Source organism: Bradysia coprophila, unplaced genomic scaffold (genome assembly GCF_014529535.1).
Source record: "Bradysia coprophila strain Holo2 unplaced genomic scaffold, BU_Bcop_v1 contig_94, whole genome shotgun sequence".
In the NCBI taxonomy this organism is placed as follows: Eukaryota; Metazoa; Arthropoda; class Insecta; order Diptera; family Sciaridae; genus Bradysia; species Bradysia coprophila.
In genome coordinates, this window is record NW_023504022.1 from 6,870,570 (window position 1) to 6,890,350 (window position 19,781).

Consider the following 19,781-nt stretch of genomic DNA (forward strand, 5'->3'; position numbering starts at 1 on the left):
ATTCACTTCAGAATTTCAGTAGTATTGGAAACACGACAATCTTTAACACCTTTACAAAATTTTGCTTCCTCGATAATACCATAATTATAGGTTTGTTCCAAGTAGCTGTAAAAACGAACTTTGACAACACGAACGACGACGATTTCATCTACAGACAACATAGCCTACAGGATTTTGTATGAAAAGTCGTGTAGGTTATGGTGTCTGTGGATGAAATTTGACAGAAGTTTGACAATTCAAATGGCCTTGGAACAGACCTATTATGGATGAATAGAATACAGTTTTAAGTTATCCGCAAACACAAACGTTTCGAGTGAATAATCATCAGTGCTATTGAAAAATCAAGCTCTTTCGGAGTGCTTGTAGCGGTAGTACACAATAATTTTGCAGCCTAATTCCTCGCCAAATTCACTAATTTTGGCATCGAATTTAATTGTGAAATCATACATTCACTTAATAATGACGAGTCAAGACCAGAGAATTACTACTTATGTCAGCAATGTTCCTTTTTCGTTTGTTACTTACGTTTTTGATGTGAATAATAAATAAATTTAACAAAGTCTAGCTAGAATAGGACACGTTTATTAAATTGGAAGTTAATTGATACGTGCGTTTCTGCACAATTTCCTCATACTGGGCTTGCGTACAGCAAGACACTTCTAATCATAGACTAATATACGCGAAATTTGTTGGTTAGATTAAGTCGATACTGTACAAATTAACTTGGACAATTCGTTAGCCGAGAGACTTATGTGCCTTTCGAAGTTATGTAATTTTTCGAGTGTTACATCCAAGTATGATTATGAAGCCGCTGCAGTAGGTTGGAAGACTGGGAGGCTTCAAAAATAAAAACAGGAACTCAGATCTTTGATCCTTAGTTCCCCTTCCCCGGCTTTGCTTCTTTCATCAGGAAAATTTCCCTTCCCAATTTTCAATAGAAAGTCACTAAGGCCCTAAGTCATTAAGTCACAAAGAAATGCCAGATTCTCATCTTGTTGCAGATTTCGTTAGCTTCAGAAATACATTGCAGTATAAATAACACATTAACTATTTACAAAACGAAGAGAAGTAGGAAAAGTCACTAAATTTTTATAATCAATTGAACAGTTTTATGAAGTTTCGATCTAGTTTATTTAACACTCTAGTTGATACTAGCGATTCGTGCCTAATTCGTATCTTTACATTCGGGCATCAACCGAATTTTTGGTTTATTTTGCACTAATGCGATACGCCGACAGATGACCGTATTCATGACGGTTCATTGTTTTCATTTTCTTACACTGCTGCGTACTTCATTACTTCGGAAACAACATTGTGATGCTCGCAAACTCACTCGTGTCTTTTTGAGCAACTTGCTTCAGCAACTGTTTTGCGACAAGTGTGGTTGCATACCTCGACTTCGGCTTCCAAAATTGTTACCTCAAGTAATGAATTACTTTCGCAGCATCCCGTGTAACCTACTGTTGTTTTCGTTTTGTATTTTGTATAAAAAGTGTTTTTTTTTCCGTAAATTTCTTTCTTCATTTCAAGGGAATAAAACACCGGCGAACCGGTACACCCAAGATAATAATGAAAGACATGCGAAAAAAACACTCGAGAACTTGAGGTCTTTAAGTTATTAACTAACATAAAAGCCAGTGTACTCTGCACTGCATGTAATCATTTTTAATTGCAATAGGAACAAATTATTGAATGCTGTGTAGTACATTAGCATACACATCAAAAGCACCACTTTCCGTTTCCAAGACATTTATGTAAATAATAAGAAAAGAAAAAGAAAAAAAAATCTTTTCTAAGATATCAGATTGTATACGATCAGTAATTATAGATTCATCAACATGCCGAAGTCCCAACCATCATTTCTGTTCGATATTAACATAATCGAATGTCGATAATGATGCAGCTGATTCTCTTTTTCCATATCAATATGTTGGTGTTCAATAATGAATGTAAAATCTATGAACGATTCGTCTGAATCTCGATTGTAACCACTCGTCTGATGCATGCATTACGACTTCCTGTTTTTTTTTTACAGAATCGTTGATTCGTTGTACAGATAACGTTAGCTCCTCTTTTTTCCATTATAAACACAAGGATGCGAATCACTTATATAGCCATATTGAATTGACGATATTGTCAGGACTACAGCAGACGATGTGTAGAAATTATTGCTGACGCAAGGAGAACGCTATTGCAAATAAACCATTCTAATGTATGATATTACACCAATCCCTGCGGTTAACCCATTACAAAGTTCCTTGTTTGTGGCTTTGATTTAAACCATTTTTTATATCTTTTTCACTTTATCAATAATTACACTTGTAATGTACACTTTAATAATTATCCACCACTTTGTATGGAACAGAAACCCATCATATTATTAATTTTTATATCGAAAAGAATCTTTGCAACCGTAAGTGCGTACACAGGAATTTTTAACGTTGGAATTTATTCATTTATTTATGGTCGATGACACGATGCCGTATTATATAGGTAATTATCTGTTTTAACCAACTCATTTGTTTGATAGAAAAATGTGGTATCTATACGTACTTATATACCTAACGTCGTCGAATCCGTATGTGTATACATACAGAAAACGAGTGGCATGATTGAAGATGTGAAAACAGATAAAATATGTGATTTCTGGGAAGAGGCTACTGATTTCTTTTCTTTTTCTAAATCATTGATTGGACAGTGTACAACACTTATTCGATATTATATCTTAGCGAATTGATTGGTAGATATTAGCAACGGTTTTTGAAAAGGACATCAATTCCCAGTCAAGTTCATCGCACTCTTTTATCTTTTATGCGAATTCAATAGTTCTAAACTACATAGAAGTAAAATGTTGATGAAATTTCGAAACGTAGCTTCAAAGTGAATTTGACTACTACTAGTTAAGCGTTGCGGATTCACTGCGGTCTTGGTAAGGGACCAGTTTAAACAACTACGGATAAGATGGCTCAGTGACTATGTAATAAACCTGTTACAGACAGCTGTCATCTGTTATCGACAACGACAGTAATAATAAACGACAAGCTCTGACTAAAGAGGTCTTACATAGCAAAAACCATGTTCAAAACCAATGAAGTAAAAGATTTCTGAAATCAATCTAGGAAAATCTTCGATCAAATGAAGTAATAGATCAGATAATAAAACTGTTACTATGCTTGCCGTCGGTGACAGGTTAACGTTCCTTCAAAGTGATCCGGGTTCGATTGCCTTTTCAGAAATGTCCACGTGGAATTTTCCTACCGATTATATCGTATGGTAACGTCCTAAAGTTCCCTCAAGCTTCATAATTTGGGTAGTTACCGTGTGTTTGGTGGCTGCAATACCCACTGGATGACTATGACGTAACTCAAATATGATGAATTTGTGTTCATATGTTTAGCCTACATTTAGGCGAGATATCAATTAAGCACGTAACTTTCTTCAGAGAGTATTTGTATACTTCGAGGCGTGGTTCAAAAGTCAGATTAGGTCGTTAGTCCGGACGTGTTCATGGACATAAAAGACTGTTAGTGAGGTCTCTGAACAAATCAAATCAAAAATGATGATCGCTAGATTCTAAGTTCTGACCGCCATTCAAATTTTCACGAAATTTTTTGAGTAGCAATACCGAGCATCAAATGTTTATTCTTAAAGCACATTCGTCGAAACAATACTCACACATGTTTGATATTATTGAAAAGCTAAGACCAGTATCAGTATGGGATATCATTTTTTTATGTTTCTGTTGCTTTTTGGATGCACGGGAATTGCGAGGGGAACTGTTAGAAGATCGCCGAAATTATCAATTTTTTACCCATACTTTCAACTGGTCATAACTCAGTATGGATGAATTCAAAACCCAACAAGACCCAATCTGCCCCCAAAGTACCTGAAATTACCTTTCTAATGACACAGGACCTTGTACGTTTCGTGGCCTACGAGAAATTTCCATAAGAAAAATGCATGTTTTCGACGAATTTTTTTGAAAGTTGCTTCTAGGCATAGAGGTAGACTACCTAGAGGAATTATGACTCGAAGTTCATTGAAAAATTTTATCTCCTACAAGCTGATATTTCATACATTACGCGTTTCTGCATATAAACACAAACACATACATAACCACAGCCTATACGATTGGATAATTCACACATAACCCACCTAGGGCAAATTTACTTTCCATCTACATATTTGAAAAAAAAAATCGCCGAACGGCGGAAGCGAACACGGGACCAGCAGCATATCAACCAAACATGCTGACCACTACGCCAACAAATCACATAACGCGATGCAATTGGTGTCGGTAGTGGTTCGTTAGTCACTTCTACATCGATCAAATAATCAGAGTAGTCGGAATGATGTGATTTGAACGAAATGTTGAGGTGGATAGTATATGTGTGTGAGTAAGTAAATAAAGGATTCTCTGTATGATGTTTTTTTTGTTGTGAATGCGTTTTAAAACAACATGCTTAATTAGTTAATTTTACACTGTGGCTATTCGCACGCGCGTGCGAATAGCCATGACACTTGGGATTTGACTATTCGCACTCGCGTGCGAATAGCCATTCCACACTGTAGTAGACTATTCGCACGCGCGTGCGAATAGCCATTTCACATTGAACCTGACTATTCGCACGCGCGTGCGAATAGCCATTTTACATTGGGTTTGACTATTCGCACGCATTCACATTTTATCTCAAATCAAAACGATTCCATTTTGTCGTTATAGCGTTATTTATTGGCTGAAAACTTCAATTTAACATGTCTTTAGCGTAAATTCATTCAAAAAACATATACAAATATTTTGAGATCAGAATTAAATCGAAATATCCAAAACTTACGTTACATTAAATGACGGATTTTTTTTTAAATTAATTCAAAATAAGTAAAAGCAAAAATATCGAAAGGGTCACAATTGAATAGTATACATTCTTTTTCATATTGGCACATTCATTGTTCCACTTTGGAACAAACCATTTTTTGCTAGAATAAAGCGAAAAACGTTTTGGAACATTTGAATTTACAATTATTTTTATTGGAACATTTTAATGCTGACAATATCGAAATGTTGAACATAAAAAATGATTTTTTCCGAAATTTTTTCATTAGTTTCTATTTTTTCTATGTAGTTCATGGTGCATTGGCTTGCCATGATCAATATGATTATCTGGACGAGCGCTGCGAAATTCAAGATTGTTTTGGGTGTTGACTGAAGAATCTTTTTAATGCTCAACTTTAATTTTAATCACTCTACTCACTTTTTATCACTCCTTTTGAGCCATTAATGGTAAATAATAATTCTGTTCTGAACAAATTTTGAACCCATGACACTAAAACCAATTGCTCATGAAGCAACAACTCTAACCATCACGTAATTTTCCGTACCTAGGGTTAAATGTATGGCGAATGTAGTTCTGTGTTTTAAAACAACCTTGTATGTAACACGTTGCGAAACCTCTTTTCGCAACTTGTTGCATGAAATACTATTTCGACACGTGTCTGTGTATAAATGAAGACACTCTCACATTGCCGTTTGTTGATCTATCAGTTTTACGAGTACTGGCTATTCGCACGCAAAATCGAGCGCCCATGAAAAATACGAATATGATTTTCGCGCGAAAATCATATTCGTATTTTTCATGGGCGCTCGATTTCGCGTGCGAATAGCCAGTACTCGTAGGCTTAGCTATTCGCACGCGCGTGCGAATAGTTAAATCCAATGTGAAATGGCTATTCGCACGCGCGTTCGAATAGTCTTCTACAGTGTGGAATGGCTATTCGCACGCGCGTGCGAATAGTCAATTACAATAAGGAATGGCTATTCGCACGCGCGTGCGAATAGCATCAGCCTTAATTTTAAATCCAAATTTTTGTGGTTATTTCGCTAATGTCTGAAATATCAGCTTGCAGGAGATAAAACATTGTTCTACCTTGGTGTATAATTTCTCGAATCACTTCTTATGTACAATTGTATATACACTCGCTGGCGCTCGTTATATGCAATTGTACATACGAAGTTATTCTCGAAATATACACCAAGGTAGAAAATGTACTAATATCACATACACCAATAAAACGAAAACGTCAACCTTAGTATTCTTTTGACAATTTGAGTCCCTTTACTTTTGACATTAAGAGTCCCTTTTACTGTCTGTACACGAATTTGTCACACACACATTTAAATATATGATTTTTCGTATATTCTAGGGACCAATGCCTAACTAGGCACATATCAAAAAATCCACTAGAAAATCGACTATGTTATCACTAACGTAACCGAGCAATTACTGATTATAATCAAGATTGATGTAGACATATGGTTTTGTCTGTTGCACTAAAAAATTTCACTCGGAAATGCCACAGTTATCCTATGTTTCAATATCAAGTATAGAATAATCGAGCACATCCCCAGGACACTCAGTTTCGGGTAGAGGCTATTTCTGGGAATAGTAGATTACATTGGATGCTGCGAAAGTAATTCATTACATGAGGTGACAATTTTGTGATAAAAGCAAACTACCAAATGCGTTTTTGAGCAACAAGATTCGGGTCTGTCTTTCGACAAGTATAGAGAATGAATATCAGAGCCGAAGGCGAGGTATACAACTACACTTGTTGAAAAAACAGTTGCCGAGTATATGTAGCATCATTCAATGTGTTCTAAACCTGCCCTATGCGAAAGTTGATTTCCATGAAAATGAAAGAAAAAATATTTGAAAATAGTCCGCATGTAATGGATCATTTTGGCAAGGCGCAAATTGCTGTGTAGTGATCAACTTTCGCATGGAGCAGGCAATTTATGGAAAATTTGGGAAAATTGGAAAAATCTTGCAAAATGTGCAAATTTCATGAAAAAATAAAAAAAAACATTTTGCCAAAGATGGTCGGATCATCTAATTTAATACAATTGACCAAATCTTACAATATCCGGTCGCTACCGGAATAAATACGAACGGTCTACAGTGCTCCCAGACTAAATTCAAAATCCAATTGATTGAAAAGCTCACTTGCATAAGAAATATTTTTATGAAAATGTTTATTCATTTATGCAGAAATGGCTTCGAATTGAATTTGATTGAGCTCGCATTATGAATAATTAATGTCGAAATAAATACCATCGGATATGTAGAAAAAAAACCTGGTTTGGTAGTTTTTAAAATGACATTTTTATATTAACGGTATGTACTGTACACACTGTGTGTATGTAAACCGTATGCCACAGGCATAACAAAACAGAAACAACGTACATTATAACACAACACACCGAGTTTTGTCGATGTAATTCCAGTTCATATTATTTCTAATGAGCATTTACTTGTTCCATACGTCCCATTGATTGTACATTCTCAATTATAAAAATTTAGTAGAAACCTTCGTACGGTTCGTAGTAGTTAGTCAAATGAGAATTAATCGAGTTATGGTACTCGGTTGTGACGGTGTTTCTTCAAATTTTATTAACAAATTTTTGTGTTTTTTCCATCGGTTAATTAAAATAGCGATTTTAGTTAGCAATAGCGATCACACCGGTTTTTGAAGTAAGTGATGGTTAAGTGAATAATTTCAACAAGTTGTATAAATCAGGGAAACAACGCCTTGTTTATTAAAAAGAAAAACAACTGAGACAACAACGCTCATAAAGAACTTAATTCTTTATTTTATTCTATATTTGAATTGTTTGATGGTTTTCGTGTCGTTGCCAGTGCTCATCATGCTCATATACATAAAACTAAATTGATGATTCACTCTTTTTTTCCTTTTCAAATAATAAATATGATAAGATACAACAAGCCGTCCGCTGTACACTGTACTGTGTATGGAGTGTATGGAGAGTACACACCACCAAGTCGATTTTTGTTTATAATATAGTGTTAAAATGTGAAGAGGAATATTAATTTTTATTTATATTGTACAATATCTGAAGCTCGACTCAGTTCTGAAGAGTGTTTTGTTATAATAAAATTTAATCGTAATGTTGTAATATGAGCTATATTTGCCATTTCATCAGAATATTATTGAGGTTGGTTAGTATTGTTCATTGCTTCGTTGAAGACAGATAGTGTGTGGTGTTCCGCATTAATAATTTGAATCATTTTTTTTCGTTGTTTTTTTTCGTTGTTAATTTGTTTTATGAATTTCTATTGAAATTGTGAGGTTAAGGTAAATTGTGCAAAAGAAAATCCACCGAAAATGTTTTATTGCTGTTCGGCAACACTTCAAGTCGATGGTACACTTAAAATTGATTAACACAACTTCGCCGGAACGAAATCAAAGCTCAACGATTGATGAAGTGTTTAACGACTTTAATTGAACTTTGTGATCTCTTTTGTGTTATCGGTTTTGCTTCTGTTGCAACAATATCAATAGACAGTTTATTGTTATGTCCTGTAATGACGCAGAGTTCAACGAGACTGATAATACAAAGAGAAAATCGTCAATGAACAATAATTGAAACTCAGATTCAGACTTCACATATCGAGTATGGGCGAGGCCTAGTTACAGTATAGACTTTTAACAAGCTAATGCTATGGCCTGTGCCCTATTGAGCTTCAAGGTTTCACTAGTTTGTAGTGTAGCGAGCAGAGCAGTATTTTCAACGAAAATATTCGCAATGGTCTCTTCTACCGAGACAGCCCATGAGATGCTTGCACTTATATAACACAGAGGTTTTTTTTTAAAGTGGACCAGGCTCCTTCGGAGCTATGAAGAAAATCGCCAGGTGTGAGATATAACCTTTTGAAGTTCATCCAAATTTCAGTGAACTGTCACACATGTATGTCCATACTATGGACAATAGCCTGCAGCGGCCAAAAAACACGATTTTTCGATTTTTTGGTGACAGTTCACTAGCCAATAAAAGAATGTTAAAATCAAACGACAGCAGTTTTAGACTATTGGGGCCAATGGCTCTCTGGGATTGTAAACAAAGCGTCGCTAAAAATAGCTCCGATGGAGCCTGGTCCACTTTCAAACAAATCCCTCACAATATTTTACTGCGGCAACTAACAACAGCCGTGTCGATCAGTCTTGGCAGGACTAGCTACTAAATTTCAATCAATCTAAAACTTCCATACATCAACTACCTGCTTCCATGCTTACCAAGCAACGTTTCTGCCCTTACCTGCTTGTCAACCGTTCTCACCCTTGATCTGTCACCATCAAACATTCATATTGAGATGCAATGCTGTGTCCTCTGTGGATATCTTCCGCATGTACATTCATCCAGTCTTTGTGCCCTATCTGTCTAATTTTCTCTCCAAATCATTAGCTGAACATTTCATTCACGTACATCGCATTTGAAACGCACTTCGCTTCGTACGCGTTCTTTTCTAAATCGTAACTTGGCTGCCACGGAACCTTCAACAGCCTCTTCCGATTGATGAACCTATGGCTGTATTTCTTAAGAAAATGTTAGGCTATGTCACACACACAATTTGCTTCAACACTTATTCATTAGCACTTTTCGCATTTGACTACTAAAACTCTACATCCACGCAAAGCTAACGCACTATTTTACAACTATTTAGCTTTCACGTCTTGAAAAGAAAACAAATTCAATAGGAATTTACACACCACCTAAAGTGCATTATTGAAACTGAGAGTGAGTTCATTCATTTTTTAACTTTTAAACTGATTACAAACTGCAAACGTATCACCATTATGTAACTATTCAATCTACTACTTCTGTTGCTTAAACTCTTCTTCCGACATATGGAATCTTTCATTTCATTCTTTTTAGAAATGTTCTTATATAAAGGACGTAAGATATAGAGATCATCGCTTAATTTAGTCGTCTTTGTGGATAGCAGATGACTAGCCATTCTTTAATATTACTCTTCTTTCTTGAAAAAGGGTCGTTTGCATGGTGTATGTTAAATGGGACCGGCGCGGCGCACACTAATTAAGCAAACTTCTCAATACGCCGTTTTCTCAAGCACATAATTGTCAATTACGAGTTCAATGTTACAAAATCATGACTGTCTCGTGAAAGGACCGGTAGCAACGACTGATGATGAACAGTCCTATATTGTTCTGGGGCCACTACCGTGTCTATGGTCGAAACAGTGTCTTTGCTTCGGTGACTAATTTCACCAAAGTCACTTCACGTGAATAATCGGGTAAGGGAAGAGGAGTGAACCTCTGTTAATGTTGTTGAATTTCGGTCTTTCATATTAGTCTATTTACTCTATGTAAAAAAGCAATACTTAGCAGAACCACCTTTCCGTCTAATTACAGATCAAGCGCCGCCATCGCCGAAGAAACAAACACACAGTACGTCGAACTGTTACAGCATTCAAGAGGGACGAATTATCGAAAAAAGATATCCAAAAAATCGCTACATATCACCGGTGCGATTGAAAAACAAGACCTTGTGTCCACTGTTTTCCAACACGAGTACACCGTTGGCGAAAAAGATTTTCCAACATCAAAAGAAAACGAACAAGGCTGCATCGTCGAACGATGAACCAGATCAAAACGATGTAACATTAGCGGCGGATAAGCGATCGTCACCGAATCCGGACATAATTCGCCGGGAGAAACGAAATCCATTGACTAGCACAAGACTGAGTTGTTATAGACCAAAATTGTCGGGAGAGTACAATTTGCATCATTGCAAATCTGTGGATGATTTTATGTTCTTGAATGCTGACGAAGCAGCTTCAACATTTTCGGATTGCTCGGGTGATATGACCGCATTGATCAGAGATAATGATGCCGACGAATGTGCAAGCACACTTAATGTGAGCGATGTGTTGAGTTCACGCGGGGAACGTGCAAACAATCAACCAAAGACTGTAAATACAGATTCGGAATTAAACTCTGGGTACATGGCTGCGAAGTCCATGCTTGACGACCTGAACGCTAACTATACAAAGAACAACACACCGATGGCATCGAAGAAGAAAAGTGGCGCCGGCAATTTGTCGGAGCGATTCAAAACAATGTCCAATCGAACGCAGAAAATATTCTCGCGGCTCTACAAACAACACCAACCCGTTGGGAAGGACAACGCCACTCCCAATTCATTCGCTATTAGATCTAAGCCGTTAGCATCCGTTGATCAGAGTAAAATAATTCCCGGTGCGAACAGTCGACGCAGCTTAAGCTACGGCAATCTGCCAGCGTTGGACCTTTTCCAGCGGAATCTTGATGTGTTCGAAAGCAATGTGATCAAAATCGATATCAAAGATGCCGCGTGCGACGATCACTCCCTGAATTCGGATTCAGCATTTGAGGCAAAAATCCAGTCCGATGTACAGGCAGAAGATGCCGATTCTGGAATTTTGGTCAACGAGTCTGGCCAATCGTCAATCATTGTTGTCGAGCCGGAAGAGGCAGGAAATGTTACACTTACTCCGAGCAACATCAGTGATGTTGCGGACAACTTCAAAGTGGAATACAAATTTGTGCAGTTGCATCTCGACGAAGATGACATTGATCGAAGTCTTCGATTGGTTCTCAATCCGCAACACTTCGATGGTGGTAAACGGTTGGGTTATCAAGTAGCGGATATTATTCCGGGTGGTTTGATAGACCGGTAAGTTGATGCGATAAGCTGATATTGTGACTGTGTGGCTATAACTTTGATCGATTTACAGAAATGGTACCATTCACATTGGCGATGAAGTGGTCAGCATTTCGGGTAGGAAATTGAGTGGTCTCTCTGTGATGCAAGTGCAGAATCTGCTGTCTGACTGTACGAAGGGAACGGGCGAAACAAAAGTTGATCTTGTGATTTGTCGATCGGAGACAAATGCCAAAGATGTGCACATCAAAGACAGACGAAAGTTTTCAGCTGAATCATATCTGAGCGATATGAATGGACATGAAATTGGATCGAATGAGTTTGCGTCGGTTGCATTAAAGTAAGTTGATTGGATTGACCGCACCCAGCTGTTGTGTTCAATAATCTTTTTCGGGTTTTTCAGAATCGACGGTAAATTCAACACGCTTGGAACACCACGTCGAACGTCTCCGAAGTTTTCCATCCTCAAATCTATGGAACCGAAATCATCGACCGACACTCATACATCGCCACTTCGTAGCTCCGAGCTGGTTCAAAAGCGTCAGACACAATTCCAGAAAAACAACACCTCCTACTCGAGCATGTCGAACAAACTGTTCCGACGCTCCCTAATTGGCAAAAAGCAACAGCAAAATCAATTCTCCGTCAACATATCGGATTCAACGCCTGAAATCGATTCATCGGGCCATTCGAACGCTTCAATATCGTCTTACAGTAAACTACTCGCTAAAAGCAGTCACAATCTGTGCGACGACGAAAAAATTAGTCTTAGTCTAGTCAGCCCGCTGATCGCCACCAATCTCTCCGCCAAACAACGGGACAACTTATCCGACCCGAAATTCGATTCGAGTGCTGGCAATTATTGTACCTTGCCGAGGCGACCCAAGTCAGCCTTATGTTCATTCCAAACGATCGTGTTCGAAAAGGGGCCCGGCAAGAAATCGCTCGGCTTCACAATCGTTGGAGGTGTTGACAGTCCACGCGGTGCTTTAGGTATTTTCATCAAAAACATTTTGCCGTCTGGCCAAGCAGCTGAGGACGGTCGTTTGCAGGCGGGCGATGAGATTTTAGCGGTTAACGGACATGTGTGTCATGATTTGTCGCACGAGGAAGCGGTTAAATTGATCAAGGGCGTTAAGCAAGGCGAAATTGCATTAAATATTTGTCGTAGACATAAGATGAGCGTTAAAAATGTTGCTACTTAAGTCGACCAGTGCAGTAGTGGTCTTTTAAACTGATACAGTCCATTATGAATGTGTAGAGTATATAAATGTTTGATGGGGGGCGTAGTTCTAATTACCTTTTGTAGACTACAATAAAGAGAGATTTTTGACTTAGTTTCTTGTGATTCTGTGAAAACCCCGAAAGAGGAAATGAAGAGAATCAAGGGATTGAAAATGGATGGTAAGTATGTCGCCGGTTATTACAACAATCGATGCTGAGCCATAGCTGATACGCACAAGGTAAAACAAATGAAGTACAAGATTTTGATGAAATTACTTAGAAGAAACAATAAAAGTTGATTCATACTGATGCTTGTCGTCTGTGAGAGAGCAGAGAAATAAATCGCCCAATAATGATGAAACGTTTCGTGACGATCAATTTCCATTTAGTCAGCATTGTATGAATACTTTAAAACTTAATCTCCCACTCACGAACAATCGTCGCGCAAGGCTAATAGCATATCACTGCTCTTGGCATTAAGAGGGACTATTTTTCTGAAAAACAACTTACCGAAATCGGTCTTTTTATGTGCCTATGAAGATATTGGTCTACTGAAGCCAAAACCAAAACCGTTCTCGTCGGTTCTTCTGTTTCCGAAACAAAAACATCAAAAAACTTTTCCCTGATCGCTACTGGTATCAGCTTTGCGATAACACCAAACATGCATTGGTAGTGTCACGATGAATGTATGTTACCGGACAACTCGTGAGAAAAATGGATAGTTTGGAGGAAATTAGCGAGACCATCACGGACCATACATATGCCAAATTTCATCCGATTTCCTAGTTTTATTCGAAGAAATTTGGTGCCATTTCGATCACTCGTTCCGGAGATATGAGGAAAGGAAGTTGGGGGTAGTAAGTTGGGAAGGAAAATTACATGTGATATTTCCTAAAACCGACAATAAGGGAGGGACGGATCGATTTTTTTCGCGATTTTTTGTCACATATCAGTAGAAACACGAAAAATAAGAAACTGGTACATCGGGCATTCTCAAAATATTGTCTCATTTAGAAGATTTTACAAAAAGAAAATCGATGAAAATAGCACTTCCCACTCAATTTCACACCCAAATCACATCCACTCTGAACTTAGTCAAATATGGCTTAACGAAGAAAATCGTCGTCAAAGTCGTTAATCTTAACATGAGTATTGTTTTTGAAACGTCAAATCAGCAACACAAGAATTTAGTGTCGACTGTGAAAATTGTAATAATTTCGGTGATTTCGATGTGATTTAATTCATATTTTGGTGAAACACTGGCAACACTGTTTGAGTTGTCAGGAAAAAGTTCGTCTCCGTAAAAAAAATATAAATTAAAGTATTTAACTAAATGTTAAATTGCGAATTGTGTCGACAAACATGAATTGACTTAGTTAGTGTTGGAATAACATGAAGTTTTCAAGTTGCGACCAGTTTTATAAACATAATTAATACGAAAACATCTAAGAGGGTCAACATAACCTCAAAAAGTGATAGACGAACAAAGAACTGATAAGAAATTGTGAAGACGAATGGTTGATGTCAGCTCAGTGAGCCCATCGTCGAGCATTTTATGTATGCTCCGTCAATAGACATCACTTGGTTACCGAACCCGTAAAGGCATCCCGGTAAATTCAACAGAAAATTGCATCGAAACGCAACGTCATCTTCGTTATGGCGCTACAATATCGAATACAATCGGCACTGGCAAAACAAACACATTTCGCATGCACTGAAATCGATTTTGATGCGAAGATCAGTCATTCGTTCCCGATTGCTGAACTCCATACGGACATCCCGGATTGCGAGACGAAGTCTGAACTTTCGGCGTATCGAGCTGCACGTGTAATCGAATTACATTTAGATCAACCCTGGAACGGTAAATATTCACCTGCATCCAGTTGCTGAACTCCGCGAGGACATCCCGGACTGTGAAATGCGGAGAAAATTGACTAATTTCTGGATTACGGTTAATCTAAAACTAAAATTGAGTTATTTCATGTTTGCTCTTGTTGCTGTAAAATCAGTTTATTTTTTGTTGTCTAAAGCCATACGATAAATAAAAAAAATAAATGTGCGGAAATGTGCTTTTTGTGTTTTTTTAACATTACAATCAACGGTTTACTTTAAATATTCATCAAAGCAAACGAATTTATGACAAATTTACATTGACCAATCATGTAACTGTGGATTTACATAGCAACGTAAAAGTGACAGATGCAAAAATTTTCTCATACGGCAACTCGAAATTTCATTCATAATTTTAATTTTATGAATGAAATTTCGGGTTGCAGTATTTAAAAAACATTGCATCTGTCACTTTTACGTTGCTCTATGTAAATCCACGGTAAATCCACAAACAAAAATATTGTCGTTTGGTGTGATGTGAAGTTCAAAAGAGATGACCCAGTACAAAGCACTGTGCGTTGCCCAGTAGAAATAAAATGTCGGCGGTAATCTTAAAAATTACGTTTTAGCGGAAACGCTTTAGTTTAAATGTGTATACGTTTCCGGTAAAATAAATTAGTGCGAAAGCAATCACTTTTGAGGAACCTTACGATAACACCTTTAGTTAGGGGTAGGTCACATCCCTCATTTCCATTTTTTTCAAAACATATCGCCATTTTTACCTATTTTATCATGCGATAGCTCGTTGGAAAGGTCGATGGGAAATAGGGTGAAATTGGATATTATTAATTGCGCTGTAGCGCTGCATAAAGCGTTACAAAAATGATAAATTTGAGCGAAAATTTCCTCAAATTTAATCTAAACATGGTCCAATTTCAACCATTTTTTGTGGAAAGATCTCGACGAATTCGATCTCGAAGGATGATAAATGTTGAGGTCAGTGAAGGAAAACACTTGCAAAAAGCGCTAAAAATGGTAAATTATGTCAAGAATACAAAATTTCACCTAATAAAAGTGAACAGATTTTTGTAAATGATTTTTGTTAGAAAAACTTCGTCTGGTAATGTGGAAATGAAAAGGCTAACGGAATCGTTACGAAGACATCTGAAAATTCGTTCTAGCGTGATTCATTCAGACATGCAAATATAGCTCTGGGTTTGAATGCTACAAATTCTTTTTGATGTAAGAGGAGCATAGTTGGTTTTTGTTTCTTCGCCGTTGGATGGTAAATTGCTAGGTTTAGCTCACTTTAATTTTTCTTTGATTAGCTATATGTCGATCCTTGTATCATCAGGCTGTATTGAATGAAAATTACAAGAAAATAGGAAATCACATACAAATCAAGAACATTTCCTCCATTGGGGATTCTCCTAGTCCACTTCAAGTAGAAGGAACAGAAAGTACGAAAATATTAAAATAATGGTCAAAAAGGTGGCTTTGTCGGTCCATTTCTGCACTCCATTCTGCATGGGTCTAAAATTTACACTTGTTTGACTCTTGTTAATTGAACAAGTGTAGTAAGCCGAAATAAGGGTACGAACTACGTCATTTAGTCCCTTGTTTCTGAAACGAAATCTAATATTTTTCATACTGGTATTACATAAAAACGAAAGCAACACTGAAAAAACTTTAGAATCCATCTCTGCTGTCAAATGTATAAAATTTTGAGAATCCATCTCCAAGTTATATTCACCAAAATTTTAAAACTTCCACATTTTCAGTGAAATTTGTAACGACAGACCTTGAAGTCATGAAATATGTTTTCTGGTAGAATTAGACAAGCCGATTTTCCTTCATTGGTGGTCCTTTATTTTTATTGACAAGAAAAATCTAAATTGAAAGCAACTGCAACAGCAACGGTTAAACTGACAAATAATCACCACTCAACATGGTTTGTAACCTAACTTAAATTCATACAGCGACATCTATGCACCAATAGCAAAACCAAACAAAATACTTCATTGGGTTGGTTCTCTCTAGAAAACAACAAACAAAAAATTATGCGCGTTCATTCAAAATTCATTGAAAACGTTCAAACCGAAGAGAGAGCCAAAAACAATTTTTTGCTTGTGTATTTGAGAGCTCTTTGGTACGTTTGTGTAAACATTAAGTTCAGATACATACAGATTCTTCACCTCGAAGGACATACATTATATGGTCGTGTGCGGCACAGAAAATTGTTTGTCTCCCAATACAATTTTGATTGTTTGAAATAGAACAATTCAGAAGGATCTGATATTAATTACGATATTTCTCGTACTGAATCCGGAGGCCTGCAGTGCTTTTATAAATAAATAAATAAAGTTCGAGTCGCGTTTAAAATCGCCGGTCAAGTTCGTTAAAAAGTTGAAGAAAAAGAGTGTGCGAGTGTTCATAACTGAAAATAATATATTGTTTGAAGCGATGCTATTGTAAGTGCGGTTTTTTCGCTGTTATTTTGTTCTCTTTTTTTGTATAAGTGAAAATCGATAAAGAGGCGACAGAATATTGCCCACACACAAAATCATTCATAAAAAGCATTTTGTTTGTCCGACGTTCAATTCAACAAAACATCAAAATCAATAAATTACCAAATTGTATCGATCGGCGTTTTTTGATCCCGACGTATTGAACGTTTTATTGCAATATCGTGTGTTGCTTAACACAAATTTTCCGTAAGTGAGAATTATATGTACAGATCTTTTTGATTCATTTCATAAGCGCCAAAATTCAATTAAGTGAATCGGAACAGTAAATTACAGTTCCGGTTAAGTGTAAGACAATACGTTTTAAGTGTTTGTTTGTGGTCAATCGTAACCGAATAACCAGCCATTTGGATTAGGATTTCTCGGATAAATTCAGACTTCTTAAAAAAGGTAAGTTTCTCGTTTAAGTGCCTCTTATTTAACCATTTTTTTTATTGTATATACTGCAAATGCTACGTGTGTTTTATATACATATGAACAAATGAGATATATATAGACACAAAAAGCTAACGTCTTCACTGTTTATGTTTATTACAATATGCACATGAGAGGAGCCATATATTATGCCATTTTTGTTGATTATTTTATTATGCATGCAATGTGCATTTACTCACACATATGTAGATGCAACACACATACATACATCGATTACAATGCATCCTCCATACCTTCCGCATAAAGTCTTTCTGGTTCAAAACCAGTTATATAAATAAAAACATAAAAACATAAAAAAGTTTTTTTTTTATTCAAGAACGAAGAGATGGGTTCCCATACAACAAAGTTACATATTATACACTTTTCATGACTCTTGAGCTGTTGATTGCGTTTAAGCATATCAAATTTTAACCGATTTTTTTTTATTACAAAAACCATTTTTTTTATGAATTGCAACAAAATTTACTCGATGAAATGCAATATAATCTTAGCGGTCATGGCTGGTGTGGTTTGGTTAAGATTTCCTCTGCTTTGTCTTGAAATTTTCATTGACTGATAAAGTTACGTTTTATGGGTATTGTCAGACCGATTCAGTTTTGGTGAATTTCATTTACTACATTGATCAGATTATGCATAACATCGAGGGTTACATTATTAAAGGGAGTAACTGCTCTGGAACTACTCAACCGATTTTCATAAGTTAGTTTTTGAAACCAAGAATTTTTGATTTTATGAGCCCTACCGAAAGTCGACTGTTAGTTCTGGTCGAAAATTTCAAAAAATCAATTTTATTAACCTCACAGCATTTCCCGAGCGGCAGTTGGGTAGCCACGCCAAATTAGTTGAGAATTTTTTTAGAATGTCGTTGTTAGAGGTCCCACGTTTTGATATTAAAATTGCTCGTCATGGCACATTGACCTACTTGGCGATTTTTCGTGCCAGAGTCATTACGACAAGAGAATCATTCTTCATTTGAGTCATAATCTATTTAATATCAGGGATCATTTTGGTAGAGAAATGTTCTTTGTTTCGCCGAAATTGTTCGGTTTTTCGACCATTTTTTCCGTACTATTCGTCGGATTGACTTTATATTGGGCTCAAACATTTGAATTAACTCTAGCTTTGATAATGGAACGTTTTAATGTAGTTTCATAGATTAATACGATAAACGCTACTTAAACTTACAGTGCCAGACTGGCTACCAAAAGGTCCTTCGGGGAAAGGACTGTGCAATCTACAAAAAGCCAATAAATTGAAATTTTTCATATAAATACCCTTTGTGAAACGCCCAAATTCCTAGTATGGCCAGTGTGGCACTGTTCCAATGAGTAATTAAATAACCATAAAATCGTCAAAATTGTTACTTTTCTTCTTCAAATTAGTACCTGATGTTTAACAAAACATCTTTTACTTATTCTGGCTTACAGATGACTCCATTCGTTAAAACATATAGAGATTCCAACTTTGTCTCGAACTTTTTTTTACCGCTCCAACTACTCCAACTATACTCCAACTACAATTGGTGAAAACTGTCAGAGTTTCTCTCAGAACGAACCATCACAAATGCCATATTTTCGTGCTCCTTTCATGTGGAATGACTTGGGTTGAAAAGGGATGAAGGAAATTGGCGTATGAAACCTTGATATTTTACGCTAATTAGGTTTCATTGGATGATGCAAAACTTTTCTTTTAACAAAATATTCGCATAGTTGGATGCAATATAGGTATCCTATTACATGCCAACCAGATGAATTTTTAAATTATCCGAATAACAGTTAGGAAACTATTACAATGCAACCCTATCCAGTTTTTTTTGTATATTTTTCATAAAATACCTGAAAAAATTCTTCATCCAGCATACAAGGGAAAGATGATTTGTTGTACAGCTTGTCTCGCTTGTTCAGATAAAATAGTTTTTGCTTCTCTCAAAATTGAAAATTCTGTACTCTTCGGCTGCATATTCACTTAATTCATTATCAAGCGAAATTTAGGAGCAATTTATATGTTAACGCAATATTGACATGTATGCACGGTAGCTCTATCATCGCCGCGGTAAATATCTCTTACAAACAAAGTTTTTTAGTGGGAAGAATTTCAAATGTGAGTTTAAATGGACCTCTTACAGGCGACAAAAATAGACACTGAGCAACTTATAGCAAAACGAGAGGTCACCGACTTCCAGGATTATTTTGTAGTCGATGATCCCTCGCAGTAAAATAGTTAGATTTCTAATATGAAGTTTTGCAGAA

At 36.6% G+C, this 19,781-nt stretch overlaps 2 protein-coding genes across 3 annotated transcripts in view; both read left to right on the plus strand.

Annotated features, from left to right (window-relative positions):
• Positions 1–12,857, plus strand: part of LOC119085171 (tyrosine-protein phosphatase non-receptor type 13-like) — a 66,766-nt gene extending 53,909 nt beyond the window's left edge. The window contains exons 1-4 of one of the 2 annotated variants that reach the window (XM_037195471.1): positions 8,023–8,218; positions 10,228–11,530; positions 11,592–11,858; positions 11,922–12,857. In XM_037195471.1, coding sequence (XP_037051366.1) covers positions 8,182–8,218; positions 10,228–11,530; positions 11,592–11,858; positions 11,922–12,723 — 2,409 coding nt within the window. In that variant the 5' untranslated portion in view covers positions 8,023–8,181 and the 3' untranslated portion in view covers positions 12,724–12,857. Of the gene's footprint in view, positions 1–8,022; positions 8,219–10,227; positions 11,531–11,591; positions 11,859–11,921 lie in introns of those variants that run through there. The other variant, XM_037195470.1, reaches the window with a different exon arrangement.
• A 3,902-nt stretch (positions 12,858–16,759) lies between these two features.
• Positions 16,760–19,781, plus strand: part of LOC119085176 (protein turtle) — a 215,078-nt gene continuing 212,056 nt past the window's right edge. Inside the window, exon 1 of the mRNA XM_037195478.1 lies at positions 16,760–17,487. The gene's annotated coding sequence lies outside the window, so the exon portion shown is untranslated. The remainder of the gene's footprint in view (positions 17,488–19,781) is intronic.